This window comes from Colobus angolensis, unplaced genomic scaffold (assembly GCF_000951035.1).
Source record: "Colobus angolensis palliatus isolate OR3802 unplaced genomic scaffold, Cang.pa_1.0 Scaffold220, whole genome shotgun sequence".
Lineage (NCBI taxonomy): Eukaryota > Metazoa > Chordata > Mammalia > Primates > Cercopithecidae > Colobus > Colobus angolensis.
This window is the reverse complement of record NW_012115378.1, coordinates 4,013,001-4,029,595: the sequence shown is the minus strand read 5'-3', so window position 1 is coordinate 4,029,595 and position 16,595 is coordinate 4,013,001. Positions and strand designations below refer to the sequence as shown.

At 35.3% G+C, this 16,595-nt stretch overlaps 1 protein-coding gene across 7 annotated transcripts in view; it reads right to left on the bottom strand.

The window, feature by feature from the left end:
* Positions 1-2,920: 2,920 nt before the first annotated feature.
* Positions 2,921-16,595, bottom strand: part of NOL4 (nucleolar protein 4) — a 383,989-nt gene continuing 370,314 nt past the window's right edge. For all 7 annotated transcript variants that reach the window (XM_011943710.1, XM_011943709.1, XM_011943712.1 and 4 more), the window contains one exon: positions 2,921-4,862. In XM_011943710.1, the coding sequence (XP_011799100.1) occupies positions 4,669-4,862 (194 nt within the window). In that variant the 3' untranslated portion in view covers positions 2,921-4,668. The remainder of the gene's footprint in view (positions 4,863-16,595) is intronic.

Below are 16,595 nucleotides of genomic sequence, written 5' to 3'. Positions count from 1 at the left end.
AAATACCATTAAAATAATTACCAAAGATCACACCCTTTATACAAAAGAAGAATTATAGGTGCAGCAGCTAACAATTATTCGTAAATGTTTGTGCTGCTGACTTAAGATATTTTCTACAAGTGAATGGAAAAATGCAACTGGGTACAGAGTGGTTTTTAAAAGAAAAAACAAATTAATTTTTGTAATTAAGCAGAATAATAGCTCCCCAGAGATAGTCACATCCTGATTACAGAACCTGTGAATATGTTTTGTTACATGTCAAATTATGGAATTAAGTTTGCAGATGGATTAAAGTTGCTAATTAACGAACCTTAGTAAAAGGAGAGTATGCTGTATTACTCAGGTGAGCCCAGTATACTTACAAGGATCCTTAAATGTTTTTGAAGAGGAAGAAAAGGGCAGAGTTTTAGAGAGATTTGAACACGTTATGTTCCTGGCTTTGAAGATGAGGGAAGAGGCCCCCAGTCAAGGAATATAAACAGTTCCAGAAATTGGAGTAGGTCAGGAAATGGATTCTCCCCTAGAGCCTTCACAGAGGAGCAGAGGCCTGCCAACACATTGATTCTAGACCAGTGAAACACCCAACCTACAGCTGGTTATGTCATACATTTGTGGTTTGGGGTTTTGAAGCAACAGTAGAAAACTATTACAAGTACACTCCCATAATGTCACACTACACAATCACTAAAGTAATTTAAGAAGAATGCCTGATTTGGAAAATATGTATGGTATATAATTAGGTTATGACAAAAGACTACATATGGTAAAAAACAAAAAAATATGTATATACATTTTAGATAAAATCAGAAAGATACACTATAAAATGTTTCTCGTAGTTCTCTATAGATGCTGACATTTAATTCTTCCTTTATTTTTATTTCTTATCTTTTTCTTGTACTTCCCAAGTTTCTTTTGTAATCAGAAAAAATTAAATGTTGAACATGACTGATGTTAAAACTGGAGATAGGTTACTCTATTAATAGCATTTTACGTCCTTACAGAATTTTTTTTAAGAAAGAAGACAGCTATAACTAATATAGTAAGTTTCGGTAGATTAGCTTGTGTTCAATTTACTTTACTGAATATTGGCATCCCAAACACACTTCAAAAGATATGATAACGCCTACCTACTTTATTTTTGAATATTTTTCTGTGAACTACATCTTAAAACATGGGCCACATGAAATTAGAAAATATTTTTGCCATAGAAAGTTTAATCTTTGAATGATATTTGTGTTCATGCTGTCAGGGTTAATGACAATAGCAGGATAGCACCTGTGTGGTGTCTGGGGCAAAAATCTCAAGTGAATGAATTTTTCTATATGGGTTCAACTGGATAATCCCTTTTACTTTTCCTTACGGAATTCAATACTGGCCCCCGTTGACAAAAAGTCACTGCCTTTCTCTTCATGCTTTGTGTACTTGATTTTCATTAGTGGTGGGTTTTATGGTGACTTTTAATATTTGTAAAGAACGTATCGTAAAGGAAATTATATCTTCTGTAGCAGAATAAAACTGTTTAGTCAAATAATTGGATAAGTCACGTGCATTTTTAAATAAATAACTATGATTTATCTCTACATATAAAACTTCTAAAATTTAGTGTAAAAGCTTGGTTCTAAGCACAGAATTTAATTATTTAGTACCCGTGAAGGAGCAGATGACAGTGACCAACAGGGTGGGCTCTGACATCAGGTGTGCCTGGGCTCAAAGGAAGGCTTCAGCTTTCACTGTCTTTGTGCTTTTGATTACTCATTTCCTCTTTTGGAGACGACTTTGTAGAATGGAGAGTGACTACGCTCATCTCAGGTTATTATGAGAAGTAAAGGAAGCAAAATGCATTTCCTTGGTAAATAATCCTTAAATGGTGGCTGATACTATATCTTAAAGCCCTTTTCACTGATTATGGTTATTTGTACTACACAATTTAAGATTCAGTGACTTTGTGCTTGCGTGTGTATGGTTATTTCAAGGCACTTTTTTAAAGTATGATAAAATAATACATATGTGGCAAGAAACTGGTGTTGTATGATAAGCTAACTGGCAGAAGTGACAGAAGCTTCCATTTTATCTCTGTGTTAATGATAGTTTCCTATTTTTTAATCACCTATTTTGAATGAGAGTATGAACCTTCACTCAGTTTCTCCAAAATGCTTTATAAAGAAATGTGATCTCTTTATTCTGCTGTGACAGAGGGTAAAAAAAGGACCAGGCTGTTTTTCAGGTACAAGTAAAGAAAAAAATGGACTTCATTTTGACCTTTGTACTCTCCCAGGAATGATGAGAATCCCAATATGCTCATTCTTTTGAACAAATGTGCGGAACACAGATTTTGGGCATTTTGACCTTGGTGAGTGAATGTGGGAGTCATAATGGAAGATGAAAATGAAATAGAAACAAGAGCACCTTGTTGGAATTTAGCTTCTTTACTCCCTTTGCTGCTTAATCATCAAGAATTTTTGATGTATATGCTTAATTCAAGCCTGAGGGTTAATTTGCAAAATAGAAACCCTGTCCAAGCCTTTAAATACTATTACAGCAAAAGGAAAAGTATAAAACATGCACTTAAAACAAGCACGTGTTTCATCTAAGATGTTAAATCAGGAAGAACTAAAAAACAGGTTACTCCTGAAAAAAAAAAAAAAGTAATAAAGTATACAAACATATTCTCTAATCATATTTGAATAATCAGATGAAGCAGTCTTGGCTTCCTAATTTCCTTACTCATTCTTGGAATAAATTATCTACTAGAATGAATGTTGAGACCCTGGGGGATCTTAGGATATTCTTGAGAAATAAATTTGAAGTGCCAATTTTGTGCTAAATGTAGGTAGAAAATAGCCTTTTAGATTTTAAAAGTAAATGGCTAAAAATTGAGCATTATATCCCTCAGAAAGTTTATAAGGTTTGACAATCATTGTTTTAACACAGAAATCTGTTTATTAAACCAAACAAAACAGAGAAAATTATACCAGCCCTCAATTTTTGAATTTTCATTTAAATAAGCAAACTCTAAATCCACATCTTAAAAGATGTTTGTGCAGCTATGTATTCCCAAAATACTCATATTTCAATAAGATTTTCACATTATATTCACCAACAGTATCACAAAAGTTTTTTTTTTGTTTGTTTTGTTTTGTTTTTTTGTTTACGTAACTGTAAGGAACAGTAAATCTAGAAACACTAGAAGAAAAAAGCATAGCAATGTCCACAGTTACAAGAAAAAGTGCACATTACTCGGTCACAATCACAGTCATTACTTGAAAAACTATATGTAACAAGTAGATAAGAAATACCACTGATGCTTCAAACTCATGGTCAAAAACTGAATGACATAAATTTTACATGAAATAAGGCAAATTCAGGAATGCACAAAGAATCTGTAATCCAACCAAAGCCAAACGACAGAAAGAAGTTGTATGAGAAGCATGAATGAAAGTACTTCTCCCTAAATATTTTAAAAATAGGCTTGCCTCAATGCACAAAGAAAACACCACTCATGTGTATCCCACACTATAAAATAAGAAACAAGGATAAAATATGGGGGATAGGAGGGCACAGTTCATTGTAAGTTGCAGCTGCATCCGCTGAGAGTTCTTTACATTATTTTTAGCTAGAACTGAAAATTATACAAATCATATCAGGAGATGTAATGATCTTTTTGGAAACTATTTCTGAGGGAAATGAAAAGAAAACTACACACAAGAGTGCAAATTTTCAGATTGTCACTTGCAACCTCTTAACATTCAGTCATCTACATCCAGTTGCTGCTAGAGGGATGCCTGGAGACAGCAGCGGCAATCAGGAACGAGCAGCTCTAAGAAACCAAGGTGTGATTTTTTTTCAATGATATGTCTTGTCTTAATATTAAAAAAATTCTGGGATGAAAACTGCTATGATAAAGTTGCAGTGTTGAGTGGGATTTTTGAGATCAGCATGAGTGCAGAAATGCAGGCTTTTCTTGGAAGTAGTTCCTGATGTGATGATTGAAAGAACGTAGGCAAGGGTTTTTCCAGCATCAAGTGTTATTTTTGTAGAAAGAATTTGGAAAGAGGAGAAGGCAAGGGATGTGGAAAAGGTACTTACAGTAGTTTCTCAAAACAGTTTTCTTTTAGGACCTATGAAAAAGTTACCAAAGTAAAAATGACAAGTTTGAATGAAAAACAAGTTTTCTTTTTATAAAAATTACATATTTTTTTTAAAATACAAGATCCTTTTCATTGTTGTTATATCCTGTAGCAACAAGAAATTTGGCTTTTTTTTTTTTTTTTTTTTTTTGCCAGGTACTTCAGCTTTCAGTCCAATGAGTCAGTAGCAAATTCCACTAATACTTCAGCTGAATCTTGAACTACTGTTTTATACCACAAGCTTCTTCTGTTTTATCCTTGAATTAAGAATAGATAGCCTTTTATGCCCCTGATATTTATGCTGACACACTAAAACAAAAAGCAATAGGCTGGACATATTAAAGTATCTCAAGTACTTCAGAGGTCAGAGTTCCTTTGAAGCACCTTAACACATCACTTATGGATCAAGGACAATGTGGCATAATGGAAGTATTTCTCTTAAAAGACTGCAGTAAGACCAGAAGTATCTCTGTTGGGAAATCAAAATGTCATTAGTGGAAACTGCAAATTTAGACCTCGGTGAATATGGTGGTCGTCTGTCTCAGTTCTGTTGTAAAATGAGATTTTCCAGTTCATCTGCAGATCGCAATAAAAATGCAGCTGACTCTCGATATCCTGCAACAAGCTGTCTCACGGCATTGATTTCAGTGGGACTCAGCTGGGGTCTGGAGTTTGAGCTGCTGGAGGATCCTGAGCTAGTCGCCAATTGCCTCTTCATGCTGAGATCAGTGGGTCCTAGAAAGAAAATCATCACAAAATTAGACATAAATATTATTTGTTCTTGCATCTTGGATGTGAGCATTCAATAAATTATAGTTGAAGAATTCATGAATTCTTCCACGAGAAGCTAGTGATCTCTTTAATCAAATACATCTACTCTCAGAAAGATTAATGAGCAATGTAATGGTAACTGAGTGGCTTTTCTTTGGACTTCTCTCAGATGCCCGAATCAGCCTCTGGAAATCACCTCTTGCTGCGGAGAGATGGTGAAAACTTTCTTGGAACATGTGTGTTTTGAAAAATTCAATTTGAAATCTGTCTTCCATGTGTTGTAGAAGCTTCTCATAGTAGCATAACATGATGGGAATTACAAACATTTTTCACTTGTTACATTCATTAACAGATAGCTTAGACCCCATCAATTTGCAGTTTTAAAAAAACTGTGATGTTAATGACTTTAGAGTACAAACTAGTCAACTTAGAAAAAAGGAACTAAGGACTAAATGACTTCAGGAATATGTTTAGAGTTTGACAACATTTAAGTGGCACAATAAGGAGTTGACTTAGGTATATTATTATTATTCATTTCAGGCAGATGTTTACCATGCTGATTAGTATTAAAAGTGTTGACATATTGCATTGGAATTTGTTTTAGAAGTGCAATAAGTAAGTGATTACTGCAAACAAGACCCCAGAGAACCTAGATATTTGGAATACTGACTTAAGTGTTTTTAATGCCGTCTCTGTAGTTATTTGCACAAAACACATTCATGTGCCGAAACCTTTTTTTCCTACATATTTAAGCCATCTGGTGGGTATGCTTTTTGACAACATTTTGTAAATTTTTTACTTAAAAATTATTTATAAAGGTATTTACAATCTTTCATCCAGTCATTTGTGTTGAGAAGATACTTCTTTCAATTATTCAGTGTTCACTTTTATAGTTCTTAGCTGACATTATTTTCTGTAATTATTAAAATTGCAGTATTAAATTTAAATCCTTGAATAAAACAGTACTAAGCACATAACTAAACATGTGCTCCAAAACTGTAATGATTCTATAACTTGAAAATATTTTAACAGATTTTTCCTAACCATGTGTAAATTTTCAGATAATGGTATTCATTTCGTGAACTAAAACAAGAGATGTTATTTTATCCTTTTGGTTCTCCTTGAAGCATGATGGAGATAGGTCAAGACCCAACCCCCTCCACCCTCCACCTCCACAAAGGAGATGAGATGTCCCATGAGAGGGAAAGAGCTTCACTTGGAATTTAATTAGAGCAGAGATGAGACTAGCACACAAGAACTCTGACATCTGAGAGAAATGTATTTCCACTTCTGTAGTGGCCTTTCAAAGTTTTGATTTTTCTAGCAGGACTTAGCTTCCATTTGTTCTGCTATTTATAAAATCATGAGACTGACATGACAAGCTGGAAGAGAGATGTGCGATGTCACATTTGCAAACAGAAGTTACTGAACCTGTATTGAGGCAAATCATTAACATCATTGAGTTTATTTGGAAAGTTCTGAGTGGATTAAAAAGGCATTATAACAGGAGTAGTGGTCTCCAGATGAACCCACTTTAAGTTTTGTTTTTCTTTATATTTAAGAGGCCCAGTACCAGGATAGATCTTTATAACAGATATTGAAAGGGTTTTCCTCTCAGCTGTGTAGTTATCTAGTATCTGGTTGGCTGACTATCATTATTTCATTACAAGGTGTAACATTTTGACGGTTTTTGCTGTCAATCCCAGTTGATTGACATCCTTAACTAGAAATGAGAAACAGTTGAGGCAAGGGCTCCAATTCTTTCTGAAGTGAGGGAGATTGATTTTATTCTACTCGGCAGTTTGTGAATTACACTCTACCGCTGGCTCAATGTTCTAAGCTTCCAAACCAAGACCCAGCTTTCACTTTCCTTCAGACCTTTGTTAGCACAGGCATAGTCTAGAGAAAGCTCTGCCATTTAGAGGCTATTCACACCTCCAAGTTATTATTATTATTCTTTGTCTGGAAGACAGTTGACATCATTATCCTGGCTTCTTTCAGATCTGCAGGATCAGGATAGAGTGCATAAACCAAAACTATAAGGAGTCCTTTAGCTGAGTGTTTGTTATTCATGTCTTCACTACTATGGGGTTGGGTGAGGAATCAAGCTAAAATAAAAATATTTGCAAACAAACAAGATATTTCACTAGTGACCAAATAGCCCTCACTGATTTGTCACTACCATTCATTTCTGCCTCATTGAGTGAATCCCATACTTGACTGGTTTGGCTTAATTAACCCCAACAATATGATCTGATTAGAATGCATATCAATTACAAGTAAAAATTCAAATTTTATAAAGATGCTAAATTTAGTGAGGTCTAGGGAAGTATTCTTGGAGACCTGCTAAAATCTCACAAAAGGCTACTGAGAGGCATGGTTCTGGAAAAGCTGGACCAGTTAACAAGAAAATGACCAAGGATAATGACACAAAAGATACTTCAAGAGAAATATTTTGATATCCAAGGTTAAAGGCAAACACCAAGGCAACTTGCTAGCTCCACATTTATATAAGTGCCCACATTTTTACCAAAGTGATGCAAACCTGCTTTATGATCATTCTGAAAAGATAAATAAGAGATAAAAGGTAGTTCATGCTAACATACAATGCTGTTTGAAAAATTAAGCTCCGCATATCAAAACCAATTCTTGATTCATTTTTTTGAGGTTTGAGGGATATTTAAGTTACAAATAAATTTCAGTTAAAAGAAAATGTGTATTTTCATTTTACTTCTTCATTTTCTTTTTCATTTTATTTTTCAAATTAAGTTATGAGCTGAACATGTCTCCCCTATTTATGGTGCATTTTTGGTTGTTGTTTTAAATAGACTTGTTTTTGCGATCATCTTTTAGTGTCATTTATCCTTAGGTAGTAGGGCCTCTCAGGACAAAGTTTTGTTTTCAGCAGTGTAAATTCTCTTTGAAAGACTATGGCATACATTTATATTTATCAAAAATTAGACGGAAGGTAAGAATGCAAGGCCCATAAATGCAGGCACCCTTTGTGTCTCATTTACCATATCATTCTATGGAGCTGTGTTGGTACCTGGCACAAAGGAAGCCTCAATAATAATCAGTGACTAATCAATTATTGTGTAATGAATAAATGAGAAGTGTCAGATTTTTCTACAGCCAGTACTTAAGAAATAGGAAATAAGTGATTTTTTTTTTTTTGTCGCCCAGGCTGGAGTGCAGCAGCCGGATCTCAGCTCACTGCAAGCTCCGCCTACCGGGTTCACGCCATTCTCCTGCCGCAGCCTCCCGAGTAGCTGGGACTACAGGCGCCGGCCATCTCGCCCGGCTGGTTTTTTGTATTTTTTAGTAGAGACGGGGTTTCACGGTGTTAGCCAGGATGGTCTCGATCTCCTGACCTCTGATCCTCCCGTCTCGGCCTCCCAAAGTGCTGGGATTACAGGCTTGAGCCACCGCGCCTGGCCAAGTGATGTTATTAATAACACTAGTTGTGGTTAAAACAAAACTAGTTAGACATAAAACACAATGGTTTAATGTGACTTACTCAAGTAAAGTAACCTCTAATACATGGAAATATTATTATTGCCATAAAAGTCATCTAAAATTGTAAAAATGTAATTGCTTGATTACAGTGATTTCCACATGAATCATTGCTGATAGAGAAAAATAAGTTATTGTCCATTTCCTAAATAATCATGTTTGTTTTACCACTAAATATTACCACGGGTCCTGAGTTGAATATAAAATCATTCCTAGCTTCATACAACCTTTTTCTACATTCCCTTCTTTAGCTAAGACCTCCAATCTCAAGTAATAGACTATGAAATGTCTGGATAACTGGCAATTAATTTAACAGTTTTAAATAAGTGAAGAACATTTTTAATTCATTCTTTACTACAGGGGGTGGTGAAATTTTTTAACAAAGAACAAGGTAGTAAATATTTTAGTCCTCTCAGGCCAAGAGGCAGAAATGCGAATATTAATAATATGTAGGTACTTATACAAAAAGAGAGAAAGCAGATTTTTACAACATTCTCATGGACAAAATTCAAACTATAACAAGAATTGAGTCTTTTTTTTAAAATAAGGTTTACTACTGAGGAGAGTAGAATTCTTTTTCTAGGAAGGCGCTTTTTTCTTAATTGAGCTTCACCATTAGTGTTCCCTTTCACCAAAATCAATTGCAAATGTTCATCTATTAATGAAGATTTGTAGTGATATTTTATGTGTTTCATCTTTGAAAATGTCTTTTTATGCAGACACGTATTTTCAAATACTTTTATCAGGTCACAACCATATTATTTTAATTGAGCATATTCATCACTTAAAAGTCATTATAGAATTCTATTAGATCCTTCTCCTGATAGTTACCTTTTATTAGGTCAATACATTGCAGATTCATTACTTCCAATTAAAGTTTAAACTGGAAGCTCCTCAACTGAACAGTGAAAAGGAATTTGAAATATGAGAATTTACTTTGCGTTTGCATCAATGTACTAAAATATTACTGAGTCTGTGGTATGTGCTCAGAAAATATATTCACTGCAAATTTGCATGGGAATGGAGATTTTACTTCTTGTTTCAACTTCTGATAGGACAAGAAGTTTATAAGCAATTTGCTATTACTGTGATTCAAACAGTATTAGCCATCATCAAAATGACTTTACCACAGCATAAGCTTTGCATATAAGTACTGTTTTATCTTGTAATTTCAGATTGAATTCAACAAGAAACATTGCCAATTCTGCAGCAAAAAGTAATTTCCAAAACCATTGAGTGTTTACTGATACTGTTTGAGGGCAGTTCTTATTTAGAAAAAATTTAACCTTAGCCCTGATCTGAAAAAAAAATTTGTGATAAAATTTTACCAGGAAGCCATCAAATTGCTGTGTGGTAGGACAACTCAGTATATTCAGATTCTATTCTGACAAAATTTCACAGTAATGAACAGGGTTAACTGATGAGAACAAATGAAGTTTAAAGATGATACTACTGTTTTAACCATGAATGAAATACTGAAGTGTTTTCCACAATGCAACTGCTAATGGCTCTTTCAAGGAATAACCATATGCTTTATGTTTTAACAAACTTTGTAAGTATGTCCAAGTAACCCTCTTTGTGCTTCACACCTCTTAGAAAGTTCCACTTCGGATTGTATTGAATTATTTTTGGAAACTTTGAAAATATTTTCACCTATAGATGTTCCACACTTACTATTCATAGAGGCTAATTTTGTCACTTCAAGCTTATCATTGACTCCTTCAGTAAGCAACAACAGGGTAGTGTTACTACCATCTCAAATCAAGAGGCAAGGAAAACTACTTGAAATTACAGTTACCTTGTTTGTTAACTGACTATTTATATTACCAATATTTCAATTTCCTCAAACTTTCAAGCACTATTCTTGCCATAATGCTAATAGTCTTTAGAAGGCTTATTTTTCTGGATACAATTCTTTAGCTGTTGCAGTAAAATGTGATTTAATAAACTTGCTATCAGTAAATGAAGTCATTTTCCCTGGTTGGCTAACAAATTCACCACTTGAAAACTTTGTTTGTAGGCCATTTCATTTCTTATTTTTGTGATCAGATGTTTAATCAAGGTATTCATGATGATATTGTAGTACTTTTGCCAAAGAGTTAAAAAAAAATCAGCTATGAAACCTCAGGATCTTAGCTAAGTTAGCTAATATAGATAAAGTATCCATCCAGCACAATGCCTGGTTATAGTAGATATTCCATAAGTGGTAATTTCCTTCTCCAGATGACTGAATATTTATCAGTGGGCTAAAGATATCTAAAATATCACACTAAATATACATTGTTAGATTCAACATGCTAATGAGTTTCATTTATATTCACAAGTGTGATTACACTATAATTTGCCTAATACTCTTTTTGATGATAGAATTATAGTAGTATCATAAAATGAGCTGGAGTACTCTCTCTTCTTTTATCCCTTTTTCTTTCTTTTAGAATTGTTTGTCTAAAGTGAAGATTATCTAGCCTTTGAAGCCTTGGTAAAAATTTGTAAAACCATCAGATTCTGAAATTTTTTAATGGGCAGATTTTTATAATACTGATTCAATTTATATAATGGTTACAGGTTCATTTGGAATATCCATTTTTGAATTAATATTGGCCAATTATGCTTTTGTAAAACATGGTCTAATATCTCTAAACTTTCAAGTATAATGGCATAAAAATACTAATTTAATACTTTTTAATCTTTGTTTTTTAAAATTTCTATTATGTTTCATCTGTCTTTATTTCATCTTGTCATACTTTTTAAAAAGCCCTTTCAAGAATGCTGCTTTTGCCTTTGTTAGTCTTCCCTATTGCTTCTTTGATTTGTATTTAACCAATTTTTCACTTATTCTATTGTCTATGGGTTTTCTCTGTTTTAACTTCTCAGGTTAAATCATTAGTTCATTAATTTTCTATTTTTTCTAATGTGTATGCCAAAATGCTAAATTAGTTATATTCCATAAATCCAGTTATGTAGCATTTTCATCTTTGATAATTATAAATATTTGTCAACACAATGCTATCTGCATGTTAATGATTCTTTGGTTTTTTCCATTTGCTTAGGTGGTCAACATATGTGAAAGAATATGTATTGTTAGATATCTGGGGGTCAGATTCTAGGTATAGCTATTAGATTAAATTTTAATTATTTGTTTCAAATCCAAATGTTTTTCTTTTGTATCTTTTTTTGTTTGTTTTTTGTTTTTCTGAGAGACTTGTGTTAAAACTCCATGGCTATCATTATGACTTTCAATTTCCCCTTGCTATTTTGTTACTTTTTCATTTAATTTTGAGGCTTTGTTATTGGGGTACATGGTTGTATTAGTCCATTCTTACACTGTTATAAATATGTGAGGCCAGGCATGGTGGCTTATGCCTGTAATCCTAGTATTTTGGGAGGCCAAGGTGGGTGGATCACTTGCGGTCAGGAGTACAAGATCAGCCTGGCCAACATGGTGAAACCCAGTCTCTACTAAAAATACAAAAATTAGCCTGGTATGGTGGTGGGCACCTGTAATCCCAGCTACTTTGGAGGCTGAGGCAGGAGAATGGCTTGAACCCTGGAGGCAGAGGTTGCAGTGGGCTGAGATCATGCCACTACACTCCAGCTTGGGGGACACAGCGAGAATCCATCTCAAAATAAATAAATAAATAAAATGAAAATAAATACCCAAGACTAGGTAATTTTAAAAAGGAAAGAAGTTTAACTGACTCACAGTTACGCATCACTGGGGAGGCCTCAGGAAACTTATGTCAGAAGGAAAGCAGGCATATCTTACAAGGTGGCAGGTGAGAGAGCATATGTGAAGGTGGACTGTCAAACACTTATAAAACCATCAGATCTTGTGAAAACTCACTACCATGAGAACAGCATAGGGGAAACAAACCCCGTGATCCAATTGCCTCCCACCAGGTCCCTCCCAAAACACATGGGGATAATGGGAATTACAATTTGAGAGGAGATTTGGGTGGGGACACAGAGCCAAATCATATTCTGAGCCTGCCTCCTCCCAAATCTCACATCCTTTTTACATTTCAAAACCAATCATGCCTCCCTGACAGTCTCCCTAAAACCTAACTCATTCCAGCATTAACCCAAAAGTCCAAGCGCTAAGTCTCATCTGAGTCAAGGCAATGCCCTTCTGTCTAGGAGTTTGTGCAAGTTAGTGATTGTGGTTTTTGCCATTACTTTTAATTACTTTTGCACCAACATAATAGTTACTTCCAAGATACAGTGGGGACACAGGCATTGGATAAATGCTTTCATTCCAAATGGGAGAAACTGGCCAAAACAAAGAGGCTACAGGTCCCATACAAGTCTGAAACCCAGTGGGGCAGTCATTAAATCTTAAAGCTCTGAAATGATCTCCTTTGACTCATGTCTCACATCCGGGGCATGCTGATGCACAGATGGTCTCTCATGGCCTTGGGCAGCTCCCTCATGGGCTGGCATTGCGTGACTGAGGCTTTTTCAGGTACATGGTGCAAGTTGTCAGTGGATCTACCATTCTGGGGTCTGGAGGATGCTGGCCCTCTTCTAGGCAGTGCCCCAGTGGGGACTCCGTGTGGGGACTTCAATCCCACATTTCCCTTCCACACAGCCCTAGCAGAGGTTCTCCATGAGGGGTCCATCCCTGTAGCAGACTTCTGCCTGACCATCCAGGTGTTTCCATACAGCCTCCGAAATCTAGACAGAGGTTCCCAAGCCTCAATTCTTGACTTCTGTACACCAGCAGGTGCATCAACATGTGGAAGTCACAAAGGCTTGGGGATTGCATCCTCTGAAGCAATGGCTGAACCTTTACCTTAGCCCCTTTTAGTCACAGCTGGAGCTGGAGTGGCTGGGATGCAGGGCACCAAGTCCTGAGGCTGCACACACCAGCAGGGTCCTGGGCTTGGCCCAGGAAACCATTTATTCCTCCTGTGCCTTCAGGCCTGTGATGGGAGCAACTGCTGCCAAGACCTCTGACATGCCGTGGAGACATTTTCCCCATTGTATTGGTATTGATATTCTGCACCTCATCACTTATGCAAATTTCTATAGGTGGCTTGAATTTCTCCCCAGAAATGGGTTTTTTCTTTTCTATCTCATTGTGAGACTGCAAAATGTTCTAACCTTTATGTTCTGTTTCTCTTTGAAACATAAGTTCTGATTTCAGATCATCTCTCTCAAGTCAAAGTTCCACAGATCTAGGGCAGTGACAAATTGTCACCAGCATAGCAAGAGTGACCTTTGCTCCAGTTCCCAAGAAGTTCCTCATCTCCACCTGAGACCACCTCAACCTGGACTTCATTGTCCACATTATTATCAGCACTTTGGTCGAAACCACTCAACAAGTCTCTAGGAATTTCCAAACTCTCCCGCATCTTCCTGTTTTCCTCTGAGCCCTCCAAACTGTTCCAACCTCTGCCCCTTACCCAGTTCCAATGTTGCTTCCACATTTTCAGGTTATCTATATAGCAGTTCCGCACTGTCTGTGGTACCAATTTTCTATATTAGTCTATTCTCGCACGCTATAAAGAAATACCTGAGACTGGGTAATTTATAAAGGAAAGAGGTTTAACTGACTCACAATTCTGCATGCCTGGGGAGACCTCAGGAAACTTACAATCATGGCAGAAGTGGAAGTTAACACATCTTATATGGTGGCAGGTGAGAGAGAGTGCGTGAAGGAGGAACTGTGAAACACTAATAAAACCATCAGATCTCATGAGAACTCACTCACCTTCGTGAGAACAGCATGAGGGAAAGCATTCCCATGATTTAATCACCTCCCAGCATGTCCCTCCCTCGACATGTAGTGATTATGGGGATTACAATTTGAGAAGAGATTTGGGTGGGGAAACAGAGCCAAACCGTATCAATAGTACCTAGACAATTGTTACCTCCTGATGGACAGTTACTCTCATTATTAGTTAATGAATACTTAATTCCCCCAAGCTTTTGTATTAAAGTCAATTACAGTGGTTCCTCAGTATTCTTGGGGACTTGGGTCCAGGATACCAAAATCCAGGATACTCAAATCCTTTATATTAAATGATACAGTATTTAGATATAACCTATGTGCATCCTCTGGTATGTTTAAAATCATCTCTCGATTACTTATAATACTGAATATAATGCAAATGCTATATAAATATTTGTTATATTGTATGTTTTCATTTGTATTATTTTTATTGTTGTATTGTTACTTTTGATTTTTTTCCAATATTTTTCATCTGCAGTTGGTTCAATCTGGAGATATGGAGCCCACTGACACAGAGGGACAGCTGTAATGTCATACACACCCTCATACAAAAATTCTTTCAATACTTCTGCAAGATTGTATTTTATCTGGGTCACTGCTATCAAAGAAGAACTACATTTTATTTATGCATCCACCTGAGAATTTGTCCTTTAACAAGTGGTGGAAAACAACAGAACCAAATATGAGATGTAAGTATAAGGTCTTGGAACTCTCCGTCTTCAGATAACTTGCCTTTTGATTAGAGAAAAGATTGATACTACAGTTTAGTGGTAACTATTTGTCTCTTCTGTAGTCTATGTCAAACCAAAGTCATTTTTAAACCAGTTAGGTCTAACTGTAACCCTAATATGATTGTACATTCAAATACTTCACTCCTCTTGATGTCATTAAGTTTACACTTCTCTATTTAGTTAACACTGATTAATCAACATTAGGTTACCAATAAATAGTATACTTCTCTACAAAGTAACAAGTTGCTAAGATACATATTGTACACATACTTAAGAAAATATAAAAAGCAAGATATGTATCAGTGTCAAGGCCAAGTAACTGTTTAAGGCATTATTCAAGGGAGAAAAGAGAACCTTGTAGATTGTGCTGCCCCACCAAAATTGTAAGACTTCTTTCTAGCAAAGCTAAGGATCAAACATTGACAGCAATTGCAAGTTAAATTAGATTTCCTTCATAATATATTCCTGGACTGATTTGAGGGCAATTTTGACTGTTTACTTAAAAGGTTAATTTTACTTGAAGACTGTAAATATCAGTCTCCCACACATTTAAAAAATGAAGTACTGCAAAACTCAAATCTCTTGGATCTGCTTTTTCTAAATTCTAAATTTTTGCACCACTTAAAACATTTTAAAATCTTCTTTTCCCACTGTCTTGATCCATTTGTGTTTTATTTCATTTTTCTGTTCTAAATTGACCTTGTTAAAAAAAGAGAGAAAAATTGCTGTTGAACATCTCAGCACTTTTGTTTTTTATCTAAGGGGGTTTTCTACACAGTCAATTTAAAGAGAAGCAGTTATTTGCCACATTGGCCTTTCTAATCTTTCCTCTACTTTCATTTGCTAATTCCCAGTACTCAGCTATGTAAACTGCCTGAGTTTGTCCAGTAAATGACCTTTCTACTCAAGCTTCAAATTCAGTATTTTGTGGAGACCTAACTAATCCTTTGATAAATCACAGGATAATCTAAAGTGAGAATCAGTGTCCCAGCAGTTTTAGAAATTTGTGAAGGGAAAGACTCCTAGCATGCTTCTGTTTCCAGGCAATCTTTGGCTTCTGGGGAAAGATACAAATACTGCAGGAGAGAGAAGAGTTACTTTTTAATTTAAGCTGAACAAACATACTACATAAGGGCATAATGATTTATTATATCGTTTGTTTATGTATATATTTACATACATATATACATTTTCAAATAACAGGAAGCAATCCCTAAAACCAGAAAGAATAAAGCATCAATTTATTATTCTTCAGAGAGCCCATGAGGTCAAAAATATCACAATTGCTTAGACCATTGGGTTCTCCGGCCACTGCTAAAGAGAAGAGAATCTTATGATTTGTACTCCCCCACCATTCATAATTTAACTTCATTTCTCCTGTTTCAACAAGCTGACAAATAAACAAGGAAAATAGTATTATTTACAGTTTACTTGTAAATACCAGGGGGGTTAATCCTTTGCCTAAATTCACATAGCTTGGAAGTTTCTACATTAAGATTTGAATCCAGATTTTCCACTTGCTAATCTTACTATCTGATAGCTGTGTGCTGCATAATTTTTGTCTGTACATTAAATGATATTTCATCAATTGGAGATTAAACTTGTGTTCAAGTTCAAACTCATTAGTAAATTTTTACTATTTTCTTGAGTTATCAGTGCTCTAACAAAGATGGAACATTTAATTTACATTTTTTTTTTTTTTTTTTTTTTTTTTTTTTT